General features: G+C 38.4%; 1 protein-coding gene across 15 annotated transcripts in view; it reads left to right on the forward strand.

The window, feature by feature from the left end:
- JAKMIP1 (janus kinase and microtubule interacting protein 1) overlaps positions 1-21632 on the forward strand; it is a 281939-nt gene that overhangs the window by 80921 nt on the left and 179386 nt on the right. For 11 of the 15 annotated variants that reach the window (XM_075420491.1, XM_075420490.1, XM_075420495.1 and 8 more), the window contains exons 2-3: positions 516-710; positions 18355-18629. In XM_075420491.1, the coding sequence (XP_075276606.1) occupies positions 18501-18629 (129 nt within the window). In that variant the 5' untranslated portion in view covers positions 516-710; positions 18355-18500. Of the gene's footprint in view, positions 1-515; positions 711-3466; positions 3622-13130; positions 13334-18354; positions 18630-21632 lie in introns of those variants that run through there. The other 4 variants (XM_075420489.1, XM_075420492.1, XM_075420493.1 and 1 more) reach the window with 4 other exon arrangements.

Genomic DNA, 21632 nt, shown 5'->3' on the forward strand with positions numbered 1-21632 from the left:
CAGGGGAGTTATACACGGACAGAAGAATTCAGGTTTTCTGAAATTTAGTCTTGTCCTCTTTTGCAACAGGACACATGATAATTTCCTTATGTTGGTATATTTTTGGTATTTATAAAGATCCATGGCAATGACCAGTCTGTGTGTGAAAAGTTATAGGTGGCCACCATGACAATTTAAGCCTGTAGCCCAAAGCCAAGTCACTCATGTTGAAATGGACTACGGATTTACGGTTAGCTATGCTGAGTTAACAGTCTGGATTGACCTTGTCTAATTGTCAAGTAGCTTAGCAACTTTCATTCTGATTTCTTTGATATATGGCACTCAATGAAGACCATGAATTAGACTCTGTGTATGTGCTCTCAATAGAAAGAAGATGCCACAGTTGTAATTCCGCATGATGTCTTATTCTGCTGCATTTTGTTACTCTGTGTAAATATTTTTTTCATTGCATTGCTACCATCAAAGTTGTTAATCAAATCTAATTTGGATTAAATCTCTTTTCTTTTGTTTAACAGATGATGTCACTCATACTGCTTAGAAATCCCTCCTTGCTGATGAAAAAGAGAATGTGCCAACAGGACTAGGAGTTGTGGTGTGGAAAGTCCCAGTCCAAACATACCTAGTGACTTACCTACTGGTGCTGCTCAGTCTTCACCTTTTTCAGTTAAAATCAGACACAACTGCCTCAGAAACCTGTGGACAAGAGAAAGGTACTGTGGGTTGCCAGCATGTTGGCTGGGCAGGAAAGAGAATAAATCTACAATACAGATAAGATGTTATCAATTTCTTAGAGACGATATAATTTGAAACTTCAAGTTTGAAATGTTTTTTGTGCTGAGAGAGACTTGAAGCCCAAGCTTATTTTGCAGGCAGTGAAATAAACCAAATCTGTTCTACGTTTTTGTCTTTGCTTTAATGTGGTTCTCTTTACCTAGAGACTCTCTGTGTTCAGTGTATAAATTTGTTGATGATATGAACGTTTTCTTACTCATGATTTTTCTTCAGTAATTTTTGTAAGCCATTCCCCCCCCCCGCCACCCATGGCATGTAAAATGTTCAGTACAGAATGTTGCTCAGTGTCTTACGTTTGTCATATGCTCACTAGCTTGACCACTGTCTTACTTCAGCTACGCCTGTCACCATTAATAAAGAAAGGCTTTAATTGCTTTGGTCTCATTTGTATGCTAAGCTTCTTTGACAGACTTTCCCAACCTTCTGTTGACTTTTATGTGTTTATAGTATGCACAGGTCTGGGTATTCAGAAGGCAGCTGTATATGCTATGCATAAAACCCCACTACAGTATTTTAGTTGCTTCAAGGACCATCTCCTATACAGGGAAAAGCAGCAGTTTCCTCCTGTTGGAGAAACATGGTAAGGATGACAGTTTAACACAGTGCCTAATTCCTGGCTCTTCATCTTCTGGTAGCCCTGCGATAGAACTGCAGTGATGATGCAGTTACTAGGATTAGAAATATTTGGAGAACCGGTCAACCCCCACTCTGTGTAACTGACCTTACTGCAGCAAAATGCCATTGGCCCCTAGAAATTATATTTGTATCTAGAAAGAAGTTGCAAATATAATTGAGGTTTGTCAGAAAACTGTAATGCAGAAAGAAAAGGAAAGCAGCAGTAACCCAGGAAATATCCTTTCCCAGTGGATATTTTGCAGTTCACGTATTGATATCATTGCTTCTTTGCTGCTCACAAACCTTCCCATTATACTTGGTACAGTGCATAATGAACACTTACTTTCCATTTCTGAATGGAAGGGTGAAGTATGACCCTAGGTATGGCAAGCACTATGGGAAATGACAGCTGTAGAGGGCATGATCATTACTGAAAAATTCGCGAAGAAGGAAAGAGTGAAGTAAAGAATGTAGGATACAGAACATGCCTTAGGGCCCCTCTGGGTAGTATTTACTTGTCTTCTATGACACTCAAGTACAAATAATTGTTCATTAGCATCATTGATTTTAATGCTTCAGAGAATTTCATTGTAGTGTAGTCATTATAAAGCAACTTATAAAGAATGAAAAAATATTCCTAAAATAATTTGGTGTTCATTAATGTAACTATTTTTTACTATAGAGAAGAAATATGATAACTAAATTTGTTTCGGGGGCAACAGATAAACTAATGCGACCCTAAATTCTCTCTCCTGTAATTGGGAGGGCAGTTCACCATTTACTTCTGACTGGGTTTAACTCTTCGTGGTAAATGCATGAGGAGCTTCAGTCATAGGTGTATCTAAAAAATTGTCTTTGTATTTACTTAACAATAAGAACAAGTAGATGATGCTGATTTTGAAAAGAATTAAAATGCTGAACTCTATAACCAACTGCTGAATATTGTAGCTTGGCTTTCTGCTAAGGTGAGTGCAGTTTGATTTCTTTAAATCTCAAAGGAATGCTATTTAAAGTTGTTTTTTTTCTGCCCTGTTGTCCTTTAGTCTGTCCTGTTTGTGTACATCCAAACAGTTGAACATAGATTAACAAATCGACTTAGACTGACTTTTGTTTAGCTGACTCTGTATAAGGAAAATGAAATACTCACAAGACAACAGAGTCTTCAACAACTAATGTATTTTGGAAAGTGATTTTGTCATGTGCAAATTATCCATCAGGAGGCTTCCTGTTACTTAGGAATAGGAAAATCTGGGAATAGGAAAAGCTTTTGAAAATCTGAGCAGGGGGATTTCGTCTTCTGGGTTGTTTATGCACATTTGCTCAATGCCACAGGAAGAAACCCCTCCCTGTTTGGTCCCCATTTGTCTTATCTGATTAGTCATATTTCTTGCATATCAAATGTCTTATTTATTTGGCCCGACTGTTTCTGATATTTCCAAACCATCTCTTCAGAATGGTGGTGTACACACAAACACTGGTGCAGGACCTGTTCTGTCACACTGCGCAGCTATGTGTGGGCACTTTGCTTTAGAAAAAGACTCACTGCTTCTGTGAAAAACTAGGAGTGCTGCAACGTGTCGGGTATAGGGCCAGGCACAGTTTTTAAAATGACTTTTTCTTTGTTTTGCTGACTGATTGTGAAATCTGCCAGAATTAACATTTTTCCCTCTCTTCAAATTGATGTAAATTAAATTTAGATAAACTTTGGTATTACTTGCATATTTCCATTTTTTTTCTTAACATCCTTTGAACAATCCATCTCTGCTGACTAATCCTCTGTACAAATATTACTTAATGTTCGCTGCCATGTGATGACAGATCCATTACTTTTCAAACACAGAAAAATAGTACTATAACATGCTTTTTTTCTGAATAGTTTCTCTTGCAAATATAACAAGGTAGTACAGTTGGGTCACTGATAGCTGTACAGCTGCTGGCAGAATTCCCATGTGTGTTTTACCGTTAGATAAGTCTGTGGCTGGTAGTGGTTGTGTTGAGATAAGATAGGTAATGTTTCACTTAGTCATCTGAAAATACTCCTCTATGTGTTGAATGTTTGTAAGAGGTGTTAAGAAGAAAATTAAACAAACTTTTCTGACACCTCAGAAAGGTCTCTCCTATATGTAAGACTTGCTGTCCGATATTAAGCATAACAGATCTTCAGTCTATTATTGAAGCTCCTTGGCCATTCATAAATGACTATGGAAAAAGAAGGTATGAACCATGAGAAACCTGTAACCTATGTGGTATGCATTCAATAAACAGTAGTGATAGATCATGAAGTTGGCAGTTTTGACAGTGCTTTAGGATACTGTCCTTGTTATACCTGGTGCTTAGTAAATAGGCTCTCTCATGGTTATGTTTGTCTTTCTAGCTTTTGGTGTGTTTTTCTCAGCTCTTCCGGTTGATTAATTTAACTTCAATAGCTCTGAACGATGTGCTATGAATACTAAATAGCTTTGATAATGTCATTTGATTATGGCAATATATTGGGGGAGCAGGAGAAGGAATTTTTTGTGCATAACATTGTATAAATGTTAACCTCCAGGAGAATAATTTTGATGGACACTAATTATCTCACCACCTGAAACTTAACCCTTTCTGAAGGAAACCCATCCTGTGGACATACATGCATACTATATTTATACATATTTATGTTGTGTATTGTGATGATCTCTGTATTACCTGTAGTTTTAAGAAAAAACATGTTTGAAAATGCATCTTTATGTGTTTTCGTATTATAATCATCTTGGACAGTAACAATCAATTTCAGGTTGTTGCTCAGTAGCTCAGTACTGCAGTTCTGCAACCAACTACTGTAGGGTGGCATAATATGTTATTTCGAGGAAGCTGCTTTGTATCAGATTTATTATTTAATTCAGGGAAACCTTTCTGCTCCTTTTCCGCTTTGTGTGATCTCTATGCACATTCTATGTTTTATATGACATTAGGAGTTGGTGTGCCTGAAAAATGTTACATACTGCAACGCTCCCATCTCACAGCTGACTTCCTTTTTTATTTAGTGTGAACTGCGCTCTGTGTTTGTGTCAAAAACTAAACTTCAACACAAACTAGAAAGTCTACCTCAACTTTGTTTGAAAAGTTACTTCAGATGTGAACATCTTTGGTAGAATCACATTTATTAACATTTCCTATTCAAAAATGTATTAGTAGCTCTTCTGTGTGTTGTATTCCTCACAGAAATGAGGAAAGCAAAATATGGTGAAGAGTGAACATCTCATAGGACTGTAAGTGTGAGTACAGAAACTGAATTGAATAAAGCAGAGCCCCAGCCCTGCAATGCTAGGAGGCAAATATAAACCACCACAATGAAGAAAAACCCTTTCCAGTGAATACACTCTTTTGGGTCTGGATGGAGCTAAGTAGCATAAATACACTTCATGACTCAGAATCAAACAATGGTGTTCTGATTTGTGTTGAAAAATTGCTTGCTCATCAAAGATGTTAATTTGAAGATACGGTAGTAGCACAAAGTACTATGTGGTGTCATTTTCAGGTATTGTCCAAAGTTCTGTTTTATTCAGTTTCTCTAACTATTTTGGTCTTGAAGAAACAGATTTTGTTAGCTGTGAGGTCTGAAACTTATTTCGTTGATTGAATCTCTGTGATTCCCTTTACCTGAAATATTTTTGGATGTTGAGCCATAGTTAGACATTGTATCCAAACTAACAAACAGATGTATTAACAGTTTATTGTCTGGAAGAACCACCATATTATCAAAACCAGAAGTTTTACTGGCTAATTAAAATCTATCACATGATTATCACTACAGTGCTCTGCCCTAGCGACAGTACTGGTTCATGATCCAGGAAGAATTCTCTCTATTTACACTTTAGGAAAGGGGGAGAAGAGAAGCTGACAATTCATATTTTTTAAAGAGTGTGTGAGACTAGTATGTCTGAGAGGGATTCCTGTACAGATGTGATTATGGGTTTTGTAGGTGTACTCTGAAGTCAGGACCGTCAGAGGTGCAAATCTGTATTTAGTCCTGAAGATGACCAAGACGGAAAATGTTGAGGGGATCAGTATTAATTAAATCATTTGAATAGGAAAAAAATTTAAATTTGATTAGTTGGCAACCCCTGAACATGGTGCTGTGCAGGCTTGAGAAACGTCTTTGCCACAACCCTGCTAGCCTGTGCACTACTTGTTGCTGTTAAAACCAAAGTAATAGCTTTGGGGAGGGAGATAAATTCTGGTTGACTTATGTGAAATCTAGCTTAAAACTGAGAAAGGCAAAGGGGAACCAGGTGAGGGAACATACTGAGATGTAAATGACAAGCGTCCAATCTGCAGTAGTGACATTTCTATTGCTTCATTGAGGAGCTTGCATTTCTGTATTGAGGAAATGCTTTGTTGCCCTGTGTCTGTTTTAGACAAGTGATGGAAAGAGATACAAAAGAATTATAGTACTTTACTCTTCTTCTGAGACTTACCTTGGTATTGGTTTGCCTTTGAGATCAGTTGCACTTCATTCCGTCTGTTCAACAGTGACAGTTTAACATCTCTGTGCTTTTCAGGAAGCTGTGGAAAGCTGACTTCCCATCTTTCTCAAGTAAAAGAACTTGTGTTAAACTGTTTCTAACAGTGCAGTTGTAACAATTTCCTGCGCAAGCATAATTTTACATTTCCCCTGCCTGACATTTATTGATCAATGGATGAATGGGTTTTTTTCAAGTTAATAAAAGTCAATGAAAGAGGGGAGCAGGGAAAGGGGTGATGTTGCTTGTGGAAAGCAGTTTCCAGCTGCGCTGTATCTTATTGCAACCCAAGAAAAAAGAGAAATTTGGTAGTAAAATGGAGGTGGAGGTATTTTGGCTTTTCAGTTAACTTCCAGTGATCAATTTAGATTTAAAAGTGGACCCTCTAGTCAGGACAGTGAAAGGAAACCCATTACCTAGCTATTCCTGATGAAGACCTGCGTATTTCAAAGGAAACATCTAGTAATTTCTTATCCTTAATCCCTTACATTTGGGAAGTGATAGTGAATATCTGTATGATTTGATGCTTCCAGATTTCTACTTCTAAAAAAATAATAAATGGTATATGTTTGTAGCATATCCATTTGAATTGATATTCCCTAGGAGGGGAAAGAACATGGTCACACTTAGGAGCTCCCAGTTTTCGTATTGTTCACTGAAAATGGCAGCATTTCAACATTTTCCCTTTCCTGTACAAGGGCAACGTATGCAGGTAACAACTAACTCTTGCTTTGTGTGTAACTTTCAGCTTTCATCTTGCTCTCAATCTTTCTTCTTCCTCTTCTGATATGCACTTCCTTTCCTTCTGTCCTTGAGAACTGGTGGTTGTGATGAAAGAGCAGACAAACAGCAGGTAGGACTCTTATTTAGGCTAGTGATAAGAAGTGGGCTACACCACTGAGAAGATTAGCTCTTGTCCTTTATTAGAGCCTTCTTAAGCAGGCTCCATTCTGGCATATACCCTGTTCCCCACAGTGTATGTCTTCCACCACCCCCACCACCTCTTTTTTTTTTTTTTCTCCTTCCTGTTTTGAAAACAGCTACTTAAAGTTTTGCTAACAAGGCTTTGCTATTCAAGAGGTGAAAAAATGTGGTGTTACTGCCAGAGCTGTGCTAACCTTAAAGCAAAATCTTATTCAGACATTCACCTAAAGTTTAGGGAGATGATGTGTGATGTAGAAAGAATAGTTCTTTTGGCAATACCTATTTCCATGTTTTTCCACTGAGTCTTAGAATTTTAGAATGAGTCATAGAATGGTTTGGGTTGGAAGGGACCTTACAGATCGCCTTGTTCCAACACCCCTGCCATTGGCAGGGACACCTTCCACTAGACCAGGTTGCTCAAAGCCCCATCCAACCTGGCCTTGAACACTTCCAGGGAGAGGGCATCCACAGCTTCTCTGGGCAACCTGTGCCAGTGCCTCACCACCCTCAAAATAAAGAATTTCTTCCTTGTATCTAATCTAAACCTGCCTACTTTTAGCTTGAAGCCATTACCCCTTGTCCTATCCCTACATGTCCTTGTAAAAAGTCCCTCTCCAGCTTTTTTGTAGGCCCCTTCAGGTACTGGAAGGCTGCCATAAGGTCACCCCGGAGCCTTTTCTTCTCCAGGCTGAACACCCCCAACTCCCTCAGCCTTTCCTCACAGGAGAGGTGTTCCAGCCCTCATATCATTGCTGTGGCCTCCTCTGGACCCGCTCCAACAGGCCCATGTCTTTCCTGTGCTGAGGCTCCAGAGCTGGATGCAGGAGTCCAGGTGGGCTCTCACCACAGCAGAATCCCCTCCTTCAGCCTACTGACCATGCTGCGTTTCATGCAGCCCAGAATATGGTTGGCCTTCTGGGCTGTGAGCTCACGTTGCTGGGCCATGTTGAGCTTCTCATCAGCCAGCATCCCCACGTCCTTCTCCTCAGGGCCGCTCTCAATCCATTCTCCGCCCAGCCTGTATTTGTGTTTGGGATTGCCCCAACCCATGTGCAGGACCTTGCACTTGGACTTATTGAACTCCACGAGGTTCACATGGGCCCACCTCTCCAGCCTGTCCAGGTCCCTCTGGATGGCATCCCTTCCCTCCAGCGTGTTGACCGCACCACACAGCTTGGTGTCATCTGCGCTTGGTCGCACTGTCCATGTTGCCGACAAAGAAGGTGAACAACGCTGGTTCCAATACTGACCCCTGAGAAATGCCACTCGTTACTGGTCTCCACTAAGACTTTAGTGTGCCTGCAAAGTCTCTGCTAGCACCCTAACTTTTGAGGCTGCCATCTGCCAACCCTTTTAGGGGATGAGGTGGGGAGAGGAACAGGATTGAATGCTAAGATCAATTCATAGCAGAAGTTATATGAATATGAGTGCAGTTTTACACAACTGGATGCAAAGTTAGGATTGCTACTGTATCCTGTTTACATGATAATGAAACTTGAATAAAGGTTTTTGTCCATGGTCAAAGATGATTTACAGAACTGTTTAGACCATGCAGAGAACAGCCATCTTTGCAGGCACCAGGGGAAGAATGAGGCTATATTCGTAAGTACTGAATCATGAACATCTTTCGTTCAATCACAGGGACTCCTGTAAGCTTTAGGTGACACATCTTGGCCTCAACTTTACATAAAACACTGTACTGTCTTTGTGGTCTGCTCTCTGAAACAGTACACTGAAATGAAAATTTGATTTCCCAAAGAAGGAAAAATAATATACAGGTTCCTCAGAGTGAACAAGAAGTCACTTTTTAACTCCCCTAAATGACCAAACAGCCTGACTATGACTGCGTTTAGAAGTTTGAGAAACACTGCTGGCAATGTTGTGCCCCCCATAAGTTGGATACCCCCATAAGCTACTAGAAAGTTCAAAATTGTGTATACAAGTAATCTCTGTCCTGTGTCTTACCATTCTTTCCAATTTAGGAAGCTTTATTTCCCTATATGTATGTATTTGTGTGCATGGATTAAGTTCGAAAGTTCAAAATACTTTGGGACTGTCTAATCGGGGCAGCAGTCAGTCTCGTAGTCTTTAGTGGCTTGTGAGAGAGTAATTCTGGAGTTTTGTATTTAGATCTAATTGCATGTTTCTGTTTTTTAAGCTGAGTTATTACTGAATGTGCCTTTATTTTTTAACATTCTGAGGGACGCTATCCTTAAAATTATGATTTTGATACATGTATCTGGATAGAAGTGTTTTCTGCAAGTCTTCATGGCTACCACACTCAACTCTAAGCATCTTCAGAAAGCATATTCGTACTTCTGGTGGCTGACTTGCCAACAGCCTTTCCAACAAGCCTGGCATGGTTTGAATCAAATTTGCTGGCGGTTAACAGAAGGGTATTTTATTGGTAGTCTTCTCATGGTGGTGAAGCGTTTTCAGTTTGTGACTATTGGAGGGTAGTTACACAAAGAAAGTCTTTAGTTCACGAAGTTTCTCCTCTGTGCTTTTCGTGTGCTTTGTCATGCTTGTCTCTGTCCTGTGTAAGCCAAGAAAGAAATGAAGGTTTGTCTCCAGCCTCTTGCTGTTTTAGTATCTAGCTGTGAATTTTACTGGCTGTAGCTTTAAGCTGCTACACTGCTCCCTTTCAGCATTTAGAGTTGGGAGGGGAGAGAATTGGCTGAAATATCCAGTGTAAATATTTTATCCCAGATGATGCAATTGCATCAGCCAGTCACCAGACTGACTTGAACTCTGTTCACTGCAATGAACATTGACTCAGATATCAACACCTGAAATGCCAGCGTTGGCTGGCTGACTATCAGAGCACTGTTGTGAGCAAGTTAGTAGATCTGGTGAGGGAATTGCAGTTTTGTGGGACACTAAATTTGACGATTCCTGACAACTAGCAAATGTAAACTCATGCTGGGTTCTCATAACCCTCATTTTTCATAACCCCTGTTCAGTCTCTCATATTTTAATATTATCCTCAGATTATCTTTTTGGGTAGGCAAGTGTAATATTGTTTTACTGAGAGATTAACTGATTTGTTCAAGGTCATACAAGGGATCTGTGACAGAACCATAGATGGAACCAAAATCCATCAAGCCTTAGCCTTGTGTATTGTCCATAAAATAATCTTTATTATTATCTTTATTAATATTATTAGATTTGAAATTAGATTTTGAATGTGGGGTGTCTTACTTCAATAGCATTGAAATTGAGCCACAGTCCTCGGTAAAGCAATCAAATGTAAATCTGAGGTCCCAAATTCCTGAGGGCAGGTAGGTACTTTTCTGACACTCTTCAAAATTTACGCGACAGCACTGCCAGCAATGTAGTACATATATTTATTTTGATTTCAGGAACCAAGGAACTTGGCTTTAAAAGTGTAGCATGATGGCATCTTTGGAAAGAACGAAGCATGTTCTTGTATCAGTCTTCCCATATTACTGGAATAGGCTGACATCTTCATTTTGGCTAATAGTCCTGATTTTAATGAGATTTGTTGAAGTTGAGATGCCCCTTGGTACCGAGGAAGTTTTGTCATTAATCTGCTCAGTGTCTGGACTTTATTGTGCTGACTGATATGCTCGTGCTGCTCTGCACATAGCTCTGTAATTCTTCTGCAATGGAGCAGTAAGGTGGGGATATGGGCTGACTGGCACAGTATGAGGTAGCTTGCGGGTTTAGTAAAGGTGATTAATTGCACACAATAATTATTGAGATCAGAGCTAGTGGAATCAAATCATGCCACCTCTGTTTGCTTTGCTGTTCAGCTGGTAACTAGATCACATGCAGATATGTCTTTCCCCCTCCTTACACCTATTTGACCTCTCAAGTCTATAATAATTTACAATTATTATACAATAATTTACAAAACAATAAAGTAAATATTCAACATTCAGTTAAGTGTTAGACTACACCAGTTTTTCTCCCACTGAGATTCCATCTCTCTCAGCAAATTGGGAATCTGAACCTCTCTCTCCAAGCCTGTCAGTTGTTTTGCACACAGCTGTCATCTCTGAAGTTTTCATTTTTCGAGTTTCAGGTTTTAATTATTCTAGCCCTTTACAACAAAAGTAACAACAATGACAGTTTAAAAAAAAATCAAGGGAACTTTCCTTAAAAAATCAAGCAAATGACTAAACAGAAGTGGTCCACTGTAATCCAAAAGCCTGAATTTGGCTGCATAATTAATCTGTGGGGTGTCAGTGACAGTGAATAAACATATTCGAATCTGTCTCTGTATTTGCCATTTCTCTAGCCCTAATTGGGAAATGCTACAACTTGCCCTTTCTTCCTGCTCCTGTTTTTGCTCTTAAATGCTGTGCTTTAAAGGGAGTGCTGCTCTTCGGTGGAAGCCCAGGGATCTCCCTGCATCACACTCAGGGTGCGATCAGGAGGGTGGGAGGCTGGACATACGTTGCGCTAGACAGCAGGCATCATGCCAGGTCTCCTGCGTGTGCTCAAAAGAAGGGAATTGGCAGGGAGATCAGAGGAACAGCTCTGCCTGGAGCCGCCTCTCTGCTCTCCCAGTTAACCCAGCACCCAAAAGGGCTCCGACTCTGTAACAGAGCTGAGTTTGGAGGCTTCTGGAGGGAGGGCTTTGTTTTATTATTTTAATTGCATTTGAACCTTGCCTTTTTGTGGTAATATCTTTTTTGTAGCAGTTTGTCTTGTAATACAGGCAGTTGGGTGATTTTAATGATTAACCCACAAAACAGTGCTACAAGTTAAATTAGGTAAATATTGATAAAGAATGATCATTCATTGAAGCCAGTGAATACTTTTTATTTACTTTAAAGGCCTGGGATCAAGCTCATAACTTTTTGAGAAGATGTTCAAGTCAAGGTTTCTGTAACTCCTGGTATACTGAAGTGCCGTGTGGTGCAGAAAGGGACTTGCCAGGGGCCAGCTGAGCCAGAGGAGGGATGTGGCAACAGCGGTTTGAGGGAGATGCAGCTCACTTTCCCTCCTGGGGCGGAATGTCGTGGGGTCAAGGCTTTCCACTGCTTCTCTGCATGAAACTTTGTAATATTGTATTGTAAAAGGCAGCTGTACCGCTCACCGGGCACTACACAGATGTCTCCCAAACAAGCTGTGGTGTTGTGCGAACGCATTCGTTCTGTATATTTGCCTCTGCTTTGTGTTCCCTTCCCATTATGTAAACTTGTCATTTTTGATTGTTCTCTGCTGTTCCAGCAGCTTTGACCTGAGCAGCTAGAGCAATTTGAGGAGGTTATCGATTTCAGGATATCACGCAGGGGTTTCATATCTAATGTCAGCATTTTTTGCACCCAGAAGGTTGCATTTCTGTTGTTGCTTGGCAGTGGAATGACAGTGACAACTGTCTGTAGTCACAATAAATAATCTTTTCAAATTTATGTTTTTGAACTGGTCCTTCAGATGATTTAAAAAATAACCTGTAAAGTCAGAGACCTGTTGTTCCTTTAAATCCTTTTCCATCATGTAACTATCCTATGGTTCCTATTCTGAATGGCTTGCAAGGATAGCTGAAGATACTGTCCCTTCTGTAAATAGCTTTAACACAGATTTTAAAAAACTTTATGTCATAAATTCATATTAATCTTGATGACTAAATGCATACGTGATTCCTTCCCTTCCCTCTGCCTTGTCCTCTTCAGCTCAAACATTCCCTTTTACTTGTGGTAGTTTCTTGTAAATTAAGAGCTAGCTTTATTGTAAATGGAGAGCCAGCTTTTTTTTTTTTTTTTTTTTTTTTGATCAGCTGCATAAGTCCTTTTATTAGAATGAAGCCATTAATGTACTGGATGCTATCCAGTCGCCTGCAGTAGTACCAACCAAAAATAATTATTCAGTGTTATGTGGTTGTCAGTGGTAGGTACACATATGTTTGAGGGTGTGTGTAGGGTTTAAATGAGTTTGATATACTTGATTTTTTTTTTTTGTGTGGTATGCAGTGACTTGGAAACATATTTTAATTGCATGTGTTTTCACAGATGCGTACGTGACACAGGCAACCAATTAACTGAAGAGCAAATTAATACATTGGTGAAATTCATTCTGAAACTTGCCAAACTCTAGTTTGGTTAACTGTTCTGTAAGGCCCTGGAAGGCAGTGGTTTGTGGTGGGAGCACTGGGTTAAAACATGGGTGCTGATTCCTTGAGGCAGTGGGAATTTTCTGAAAGACTGGAGATACAGAATGTCAGCAGATCACCTTTCCTGAGGTGCCATTGAAAAAATAATGGAAGCAATTACTGTCCTTGCCAGGAGAGCTAACTGAGTGACTTACAAATACTGTGCTCATCCGCAGGTACCACCTGCTATGGAACCTTCTGAGTGAGGTGGCATGGAAGTGTGAATCGTGCTACACTGGAATCTCTACAAAGCAAAGAAGTTACCTCTGTTCAACTGTGCTCAGCAGGATTACATCACTATGAGCTTGTTCTGCAACACAACCCTTAAAAATGCATAGAGCTTCCTGGTGATTGGTTTCCATATAGTTTGGACCTATAGGTATATTGTTACTAAAGCAAGAATGGCTCAGGACTGTAGGCTGTGAATCTGCAAAAATGAATGTGGAGCTGTTAGTGAACAATAAAAATGTTTTTGTTTTTATCCACCAAAAAAATCACAAGTGGCACTTACAAAAGTGTTCCTCTGTAAGGAAACTCTGCATTTCCCTAAGTGGGATAAGATTTAAAATAAACCTCAAAAGCTCTACTGTTACAGAAATAGATCTGTCTCTGTAGGTAGCTAACAAAACGGTATCGAAAATGTGACTAGTATACTTAGAAAATTATTCTGGTAGTTCGTATTAATGTTTTTTGGCTAGGAAAAGTATTATTTTACACCTTGTAGAGTTGATTTTGCTTTTATCCATTCAGTCGTGCTTTATTCCATAGAACTGCGAATGGAAGCAGGAAATGTAGGTCATCTGAACCATGTGAGTAATGCACCTTGGGCATTGAGAGCTATGAACATTGTCTCTCCCATACAGTCACTGGTTGATAATGACTCGTTTTTTAAACTATAATATAGGTGAACTGGCAGTTACGTCTGAAGTTAACATTGTACCTGTGTCCACTGCATTTACTGTTGCCAGGTGCTAGGGTAATCAACTTTGTGTTAAACTTCTTGAATATTCAGAAGTGTGCAGTACTATGAATGTACTTATGTCTGATGTTCACAAGCATAATGAGAGCTGTGGGTAGCCCATAGTAGGTTCTGCAGTACTATAAGAGAAAGGTTGAAGTAAAATGAAAAAACACTTATGTGGAGGCAAAATGTCTAGATGAAAGAGCTTCCCCCCCACCCCCGTACCTGTGGTTTTGCTTGGTGTTTCAGCAGAAATGACTCATTAATAACTTCACCTTCCAAAAATTATGTTTATGTTGAATAACATTTTTCAAGTCTGAACCAAGACTGGAATGCTGAATGTTGGAGGACACCATTTAGAAATTTTTTCTTGTTACCATGTTATTTTATCCATATTTACTTGCTATTCCTGTTGGCTACTGTTTGTTACTGTAAGACTCGCTCTCTGAAGATATAACCCTCCACTTCTTTTCATGTATTCAGTACAGAATCATGTTTAAAGACTTGCATTTATTTAAATGGAGTTATTTTTCACCAGAAACTATGAAGTTCCTTCTTTTCTTACTCTTAAGTAATCAAGATTCTGTAATGCTACACTTTCATGCTTTTTGCACTAATTTTTCTTTTTTTTACTGTTACTTTCTATTAATATTTAATATCTAGGAGCATCATATAGCAATTCATGACTTATTTCTAGGCTTTTCTTGCTAAGACCAGGGAGGAGATTGAGGAAGTGAGAAAGTATTTCCTTTAAACCTATAAAGCAAATAGAAGAGAAGTTATGGTTGGAACATTATTCAGCTGATTGGTTTTCCAGGTACCTTAGAAATTTAACGGATTTCCCAAAAGATCTAACACAAATGGGATAATAATCTGTTAATCGTGTTAAATATTTTGGTCTCCCACACGCCAATCCCCCAAACTGTTGAACAGTTGATTCAATTCCAATGGAGTTTATGTCTTTTCTTGTCCTTTTTTTGTTTTTTGAATGACAAATGCCTCTATACCTATCAAGTAAAGTGAGACACTTGGTGTGTTCCAGAGGCTGCTGAAAAGGTGACTTGTGATTTAAAATCTACTACTCTTTCCTATCCTTTTTTCTGTGAAATATATATTCAAATGATCTTAAAGTTTGCAATAAGCGTTTAGAACTTGCGGCACAGGAAGTGGCTATTTTTATTCATGGAGTGACTGTGGGACTGTATCGTGGTGGCTTCACGAGCTTGCCGCTCAGCTGACATGGTGAGTTAGTAAATAGGTTGTAAGTTGAAGCTTCTGAGTCAATGAAGTCAAATTTTGTCAGAGTAGAATATTTTTTCCTTCCTTTTTCTCGCTGTGTTTACAAGTTAGGTTTTTGTTTGTTTGTTTTTATCCTGACCTTTATCCAAACAGTAAGTGTGGGTAGTCAACTAGAAGGGAATCTGGGCACTCACTTGTTCTAACCCTTTCATTTGGGAATCAAGATGCATCCTCTTCTGCTGTAAACCTTGTGTGTCGGGGCTTCGTGCCGCTCTGAGTGTAGAGAGAGGCTTTGTGTTGCCATAGTTCCTGCTTTTGAAATAGACAGGCTGCAAGATGCATCTGGGGACGAGTGAAAATGGAAATGTTTCTGTTCCCACCAACGCAGGTTGATGAGTTGTTTTGGTTTTTTTGATTGGTTGTTGGTTTTTTTCTTAATGGCTATAAGAAGTTGATTGTCTTCAGGTTCTGGGTCTAAGCTTTTATTTTACTTGAAAGGTACAATTTTTAACTGTTGCAAGTTGACAGGAAAAAGATTAAGAACAGTGTTTGGAGACTCCCATTTTTTAAAATTCTAAAGAGTACGTCAAAGGGTAGTGATGAACTCTTTATTTTTAAGGCTGATTTAAGTACTAAATGTAATTTGAACAGCTTTAATGCATATTATATTTAGACCCCCACATTGTCAAATGTAGACAACAGCTTGATTCCTGTACCTGATCATAGGACTTTGTTAAGGATGATGGTGACTCTGGGACAGAATATGAACTCTGCAGTCATTGAGAGTTATGCATGACCAAGATTTCAGACAGGCCACCTGCTGAAGTGCACACATACAAGTTCAGATGTTCATGTTGAATGATCTAGTATCTTCATAATATGCTTGGGAACATGGTACGGTCAGGAGAGATTATTGTTACTGAACAAAACTTACATTTCAAATCTCTTTTGGTTGTCTGGATGTCATGTATATGCACATAAAGCTCAGTTACCTCACTTTCTCGTTTTACTGGTGGAAAAGCAAACATGTCTATCACTTAAATGTTCATTATTCCAGGCTTTAATTGGGATGGGGGAGGGGATCTAATGAGGTTAAAATTCATGTAGCCAGTCCAGTGAGGGGTGTTTTTGGTTGCCTTAACTAAGTTAATCATCTACTGAATTAAATCATATATAGTCTGGCTGCATCAGGACTTTTGTTTTAGTAAGGATTTAAGGAATAATTCCTCAATAGTATCTGAATACCCCAGATAGCTTTTGAGATAAGGAACAATTCATTTCCCCTTCCACCGTTGTAAATGTTGTGGCGTTATTATAGACTGGATTTACACATCTATGTTATTTTAGATTTTATTTACAAGCTGACTGGTGAAATAACACTAGCAACTTATTTTGAATTCAAATTTTCCATACAGTTAAGGATTTTGGATGAACTACATTGATTAAATAGTCTTTAGTTTTAGTCTTTAGCATCATTGAAACTCCGTAGAGCGGTAGTGTGAAATTCCTTTCTTAAGAACAATAATTCCTCAAGTTTCTTCTACTCACTAAAGAGTTCTTTGTTTCAAGTTAATGTAAGAATGTTGCTAATTTATTTTTCTTGAATCAACAACGGGTAAAATCACAGTAGCACCAGTGTTTGTTTATTTTGTAAGGTAGGTTTGATACATAAATAAAATTTAATTCTATTTCCTTTTTTTGTAAGTTGTGTATTAAAAATGCTCAATATAATGAATTTAAGGAACGGTTTAAATTTTACTGCAAGGATAGATTATTAAGTCTGGAAGACATCTGATATTGCAAGCAAAAAACTGATTTCACTGGAATTACTTTAGCAAATAATTGCTATAGTTGGTCTTTTTTCAGTTGCTTTTTATAAGTGAAAGAACTCCATGGGAATATTGTCAAACAGACTGAGGCATGCTGTCCTGAGTTCTGTTCACTTTTCTTGTGATTTAACTTGTCATCTTGAGCAAGATATTTAACTCCTCATTTTTTGTTTACCAGTCTTTAAAAAGGAGAATAAAATTTATGTATTTAGTTGAACTCACAAAATAGTGTGTGTCTGTACACACCTGAGGTATTAGCTGTTAACCCTTTAGAAAGTATGTGCTGAAGAATACGTGTGATTTTCATACAATTTCTAAAATAACTGACGAGAGAATTAAGTTGGAAAGAGCAACTTACTGTACGAAGACAATTTGGTAGCAATTTCCTTGGAAATACAATACTCCAGGAATGTAGTTCAGTATTAATATAGGAACCTCTCTGCTTTGACAGCAATTTAATGATGAAAATTATGTTTATATTTAAAACGAGCAGAGGACGTGGGTTTAGAAACTAGTTCAGCATTGATAGCACTTGTTGCTCAGTTTGTGCTTGTGGAGCACCAGGTTATTCTCAGAGGACAGTGGAGAGGAAAAAAAGATGCAGATTAAGCTTCTATAACTCCTCATGAAGCAAACTAGTTGTGGGATTTCCTAATTACTGGAACTAGGGTTCTTTGCTACTGATATTCTCCTTTGTCTGCTAGTGATATTCTGCTTGAATATTAAGTAAAGCTGATTTAAATAGTTGAATACTTTCTAAGCTTAGAGGCATGCTGGGGAATGAAAATGAAGTTAAATACCTTCATGTTTACAGTATCAGCCCTGAGAATAAGCAGTTTGTATATATATGATATTTTTAAGAAGTAATTTTAGAATGTTTTTCCAGTTTTGTGATACCTTTTCCATATATCCTGATGTTGTGAGACTCAATGATAATTATGGATAATACATACTAATACCTTAAGGTGAGAAGTGCTTTCTTCTTACTACAGGAAATGAACTATTCCCACTGAAACACCACCAGTCTCAGCTAATTTATAGTTGTCCCTGTGCCTCTTGGGAATCCTGAGATTGGACCAAGTCAGGCCTTGAATAAGATATGATTTCTGTCTATATGCTGTATTCATCGTAACTGTAAAGAGTTTTATTTCTGTTGACATCAGATTACAGTGGATAGGGTTTAGATAAGGTGACGAAATATGGATCGGAAAAGAAGTTGTTACACAATTTCTTTCAAAGTCTAGTACACTATAAAATAGGGTATATATTACAAGGAAGTTCAGTGTGCTTTAAAACTGGATGTTAAGTCTGATATTTGATTCTGCTCAATGCTGTAGCCTGATTCTGTTCCCACTACTTTGTTTCTTCCAGGACATGAGAGACTGCTCCCACAATGGCAGAGGTTTGTGTGAAAGATTTTGTTGAACACTGCATGACTCTTCAATGCTAAAAGTAAAAGGCACTAGCTGGTAGCTCAGCGTGGAGCAAAAATTTTATTTCAAACTTCAAAAATAATTATGTCAAAGAAAAGTCGTGTCAAGGGAGAGAAGCCCGACATGGAGATTGAAGCTCTGCAAGCTGCTAATGAGGAGCTACGAACTAAACTAACCAACATCCAGATAGAATTTCAGCAAGAAAAAAGCAAGGTACGTGTCTGTCTGTGTTTTGTGATCATTCTTAACAGTGGCAATGGTAAAAACCAGCAGAGCTTGAATCTCAAGCTAATTCACTACTAAAATGCCTTAGCCTTAAGACAAAAACATGTGGCAAATAAGTGAATCACTGATGAACTGAAATTAGAGCCACCTATTTTAAATAATGTGCAAAAGGAAGTAAATATCCCCAAACTTACAGTCACTGAAATTGGCAGGCACAGCAATACAAATGCCATTAGCTTAGTGTGACTTAAAGGCAACAAGGGAGTTTAGTATTTGTTCCTAGCACTGAAAACTGTATGTTATAAAAAGAAGTCTCCTCAAAGTCGAACATCAGGACCTTATTCAAAGCACGGCACTTTAAATGCCTGTGGAGAATGCACATTGGCTGGGAATCATCTGTGCAGGAGCCCTGGTTTGATTTGCTGAGGTCGTGTGTGCTGTTGCTCTGAGCTGTTCAATGATACATCTGATTGCTAATGAAACAGGTCCAGAAATGTTTGTCTATCAATCTAACACACGTTCAAGAGATATTTGAGTAGTCAAAAGAACATCTAGGAGAAATTGTTCATTCATGAAGTGCATATGTATTTTTAAAGGTTAGAATTTACTTTTAAATGTCTCTGCAGCAGTTTAAAATATGGACAAGCCAACAGGGTTATTTCTATTAGTTTGTTAATCTCAGTTATTAGTTTATTAATCTCAATTAGTGCATTTGACTTGACACAAGACAGTCCTGGAGGTGAATCTGTGTGGAGACGGATTTATCTGTGTGTGTTTGGTGATACTGCAGTTGCAAGAGTCACAAGGTCTTAGCGGTGGAACACATACGCACTGGAAATGTGTTCACTTTATATAACATAGCTTTGTTCTGTCCTTGTTTCTTTATATTGGTGTAAAATTTGGAACACCCAAATGATAATGTTCCTGTATGTTCTAGTCTCTTTAGCAGCCTTGTGTGATACTCAGCTTTGAATGGTCTTATTTTTCGTATTTTAATTTAAAAAGCAAAGACCCCCCCTACAAATACAATCTTAAGAATTTACAGAGGAAAAAGAAACAATAAAGCATTAATTCTTGCTTGACTGATACAGTAGGTTCAGTATGTATCAGCCAACTAAATTCATGTTGCTTTGGAAATTTTTCTTCTTCACAGACTAAAGCAAAAAGTCATATTTCTTAAGGGTCAGCAGTATTGATTAGTAAACAGAAATGTCAGGGGTTTTTTGCTATTAGCTTCCTCATCCAACTTCTACCACTCTTGTTTCATATAATGAGAATAAATTGGAAAACAGGAGTGGCACAAACTACTTGTGCTTCTTAAAACCACAGATCATGAATTTTACTAGTGGCTGATACCTTCTGAAATTGAATTTGCCAACTGATAAATTGTTATTTCACTGTTTCTGCTTCAGTTTGGAAAGAGATTTGTGAGCTGATGGTACATTACATCTACATGAGTAGATTTTTCATCTTAGTTATTTTGTCTTATTTCCATTTTGTTCTGTATAATTTTTTATGTAGACACACAGATATAAATTTTATTATACACTTACAATGAGCATGCAATTATAAAGTTATCTTATACCTTGGACAAGGTATTTCAAGGTATGCCTTGAATTAATTAATTTTGAGTGTTTACATTACTCAGATTCTAAAAAATATCTACAAAAAGATTACGTGAACCCTAAGAAGAGTTTAGCCCTGATATGCTTCAAAGTTTAATGCTTTTCCTGTAATAGTGTCATATTGAACTCTGATTCAACTAAGAATAAAGTGTAGCTACAAGACCATGATAGCTGTGGAACATTTTCTATAACTGATCTTCTTATTTACCTATATCCAGTCTGGGAAGAGTTGCTTCAGTTTGGTTACCTGTTCATCTTCTCACAGTTTGAGAATTTCATAGTTTCTGGAGTACTGAGGTTGTTATAGGAGACACATCTGTGTATTGTGCCCATACATGTGCAGAGAAATGAGTGGGTTCACATACGTATAGGTGAATATGAAAGAGGAAATTACAGTTAGAATGCTCTAAAATCCTACTGAATATACAGTGCAGTCCATAGTAAATTCTGCAGCATGTTGCGTGCATTTCTGGGAGGACAGGGGCGAAAAGGTCTGCAGCCTCTTCCCCACACCTTCACTTTGGTGGTTGCTCTAAATGATTTAACTAGAGTTGCGCTGCGTAGTTTATTTCCCACCGTCAGGGCAACAGCCTGCTCTCTGTCTGCGCAGCACTTACACAGAATGCCTTGACTGACAAGATGAGTAAATTAAAGCCACAGAGATTTTCCTCTTCAGACTGTAGCTTAAAACTGAGTAACAAAACCAACAGAAATTACAGTTTAGAATCAGAAAAGTAAAAACTCTGCGCCAGGAGAATTCGAAATAAATTCAATGGCTTTATTGGCACAGAGGTAAGAGGGAATGTATTGAAGCTGCTAGAGAGACAGCTCTGTGGCCCACGGGACATCAACTGCATTAGGAAAGGTGAAAAACTCTTGTGGGGCCAATTAATTTAATTCTCCTAAACTATTTTGTCCCTCACGTATATGCCTATATTAATGATTTATCTGAGGAAGAACCTTTCTAGTCGATGAGAGACCTCAGAAATGGAAATTAGTCTTAACATACTTCTGCTTGCAAAATACTGGTTTCTCTGAATTAAATTATACCCAAGAGACATCCAAAACTTTGTGCATATTTTCACAGTTCATTTATTTCATTTGTTGTTGAGCCATTTAAATAAATTTCTCCTGTAAAATTGTTCCCCTCCATGCTTGCGCGATACCTGATCGGAAATTGATGCTTGCACTTCTCTGAATGTGCCTCATCGTGGATCTTGCTGGTGGTGGTTTGGGCCTCTGGTGTACGAGCAGCTGGATTCATTGATGTTGCTAAAGGGATGAAGCAAAAGTCGTGGCCCTGCCTTAGTTCCCTTTTACTGCCCTTTGTTTTGGGAACACTTGTTTAATGTGCTTGGACAGCCTG

Source organism: Opisthocomus hoazin, chromosome 5 (genome assembly GCF_030867145.1).
Source record: "Opisthocomus hoazin isolate bOpiHoa1 chromosome 5, bOpiHoa1.hap1, whole genome shotgun sequence".
In the NCBI taxonomy this organism is placed as follows: domain Eukaryota; kingdom Metazoa; phylum Chordata; class Aves; order Opisthocomiformes; family Opisthocomidae; genus Opisthocomus; species Opisthocomus hoazin.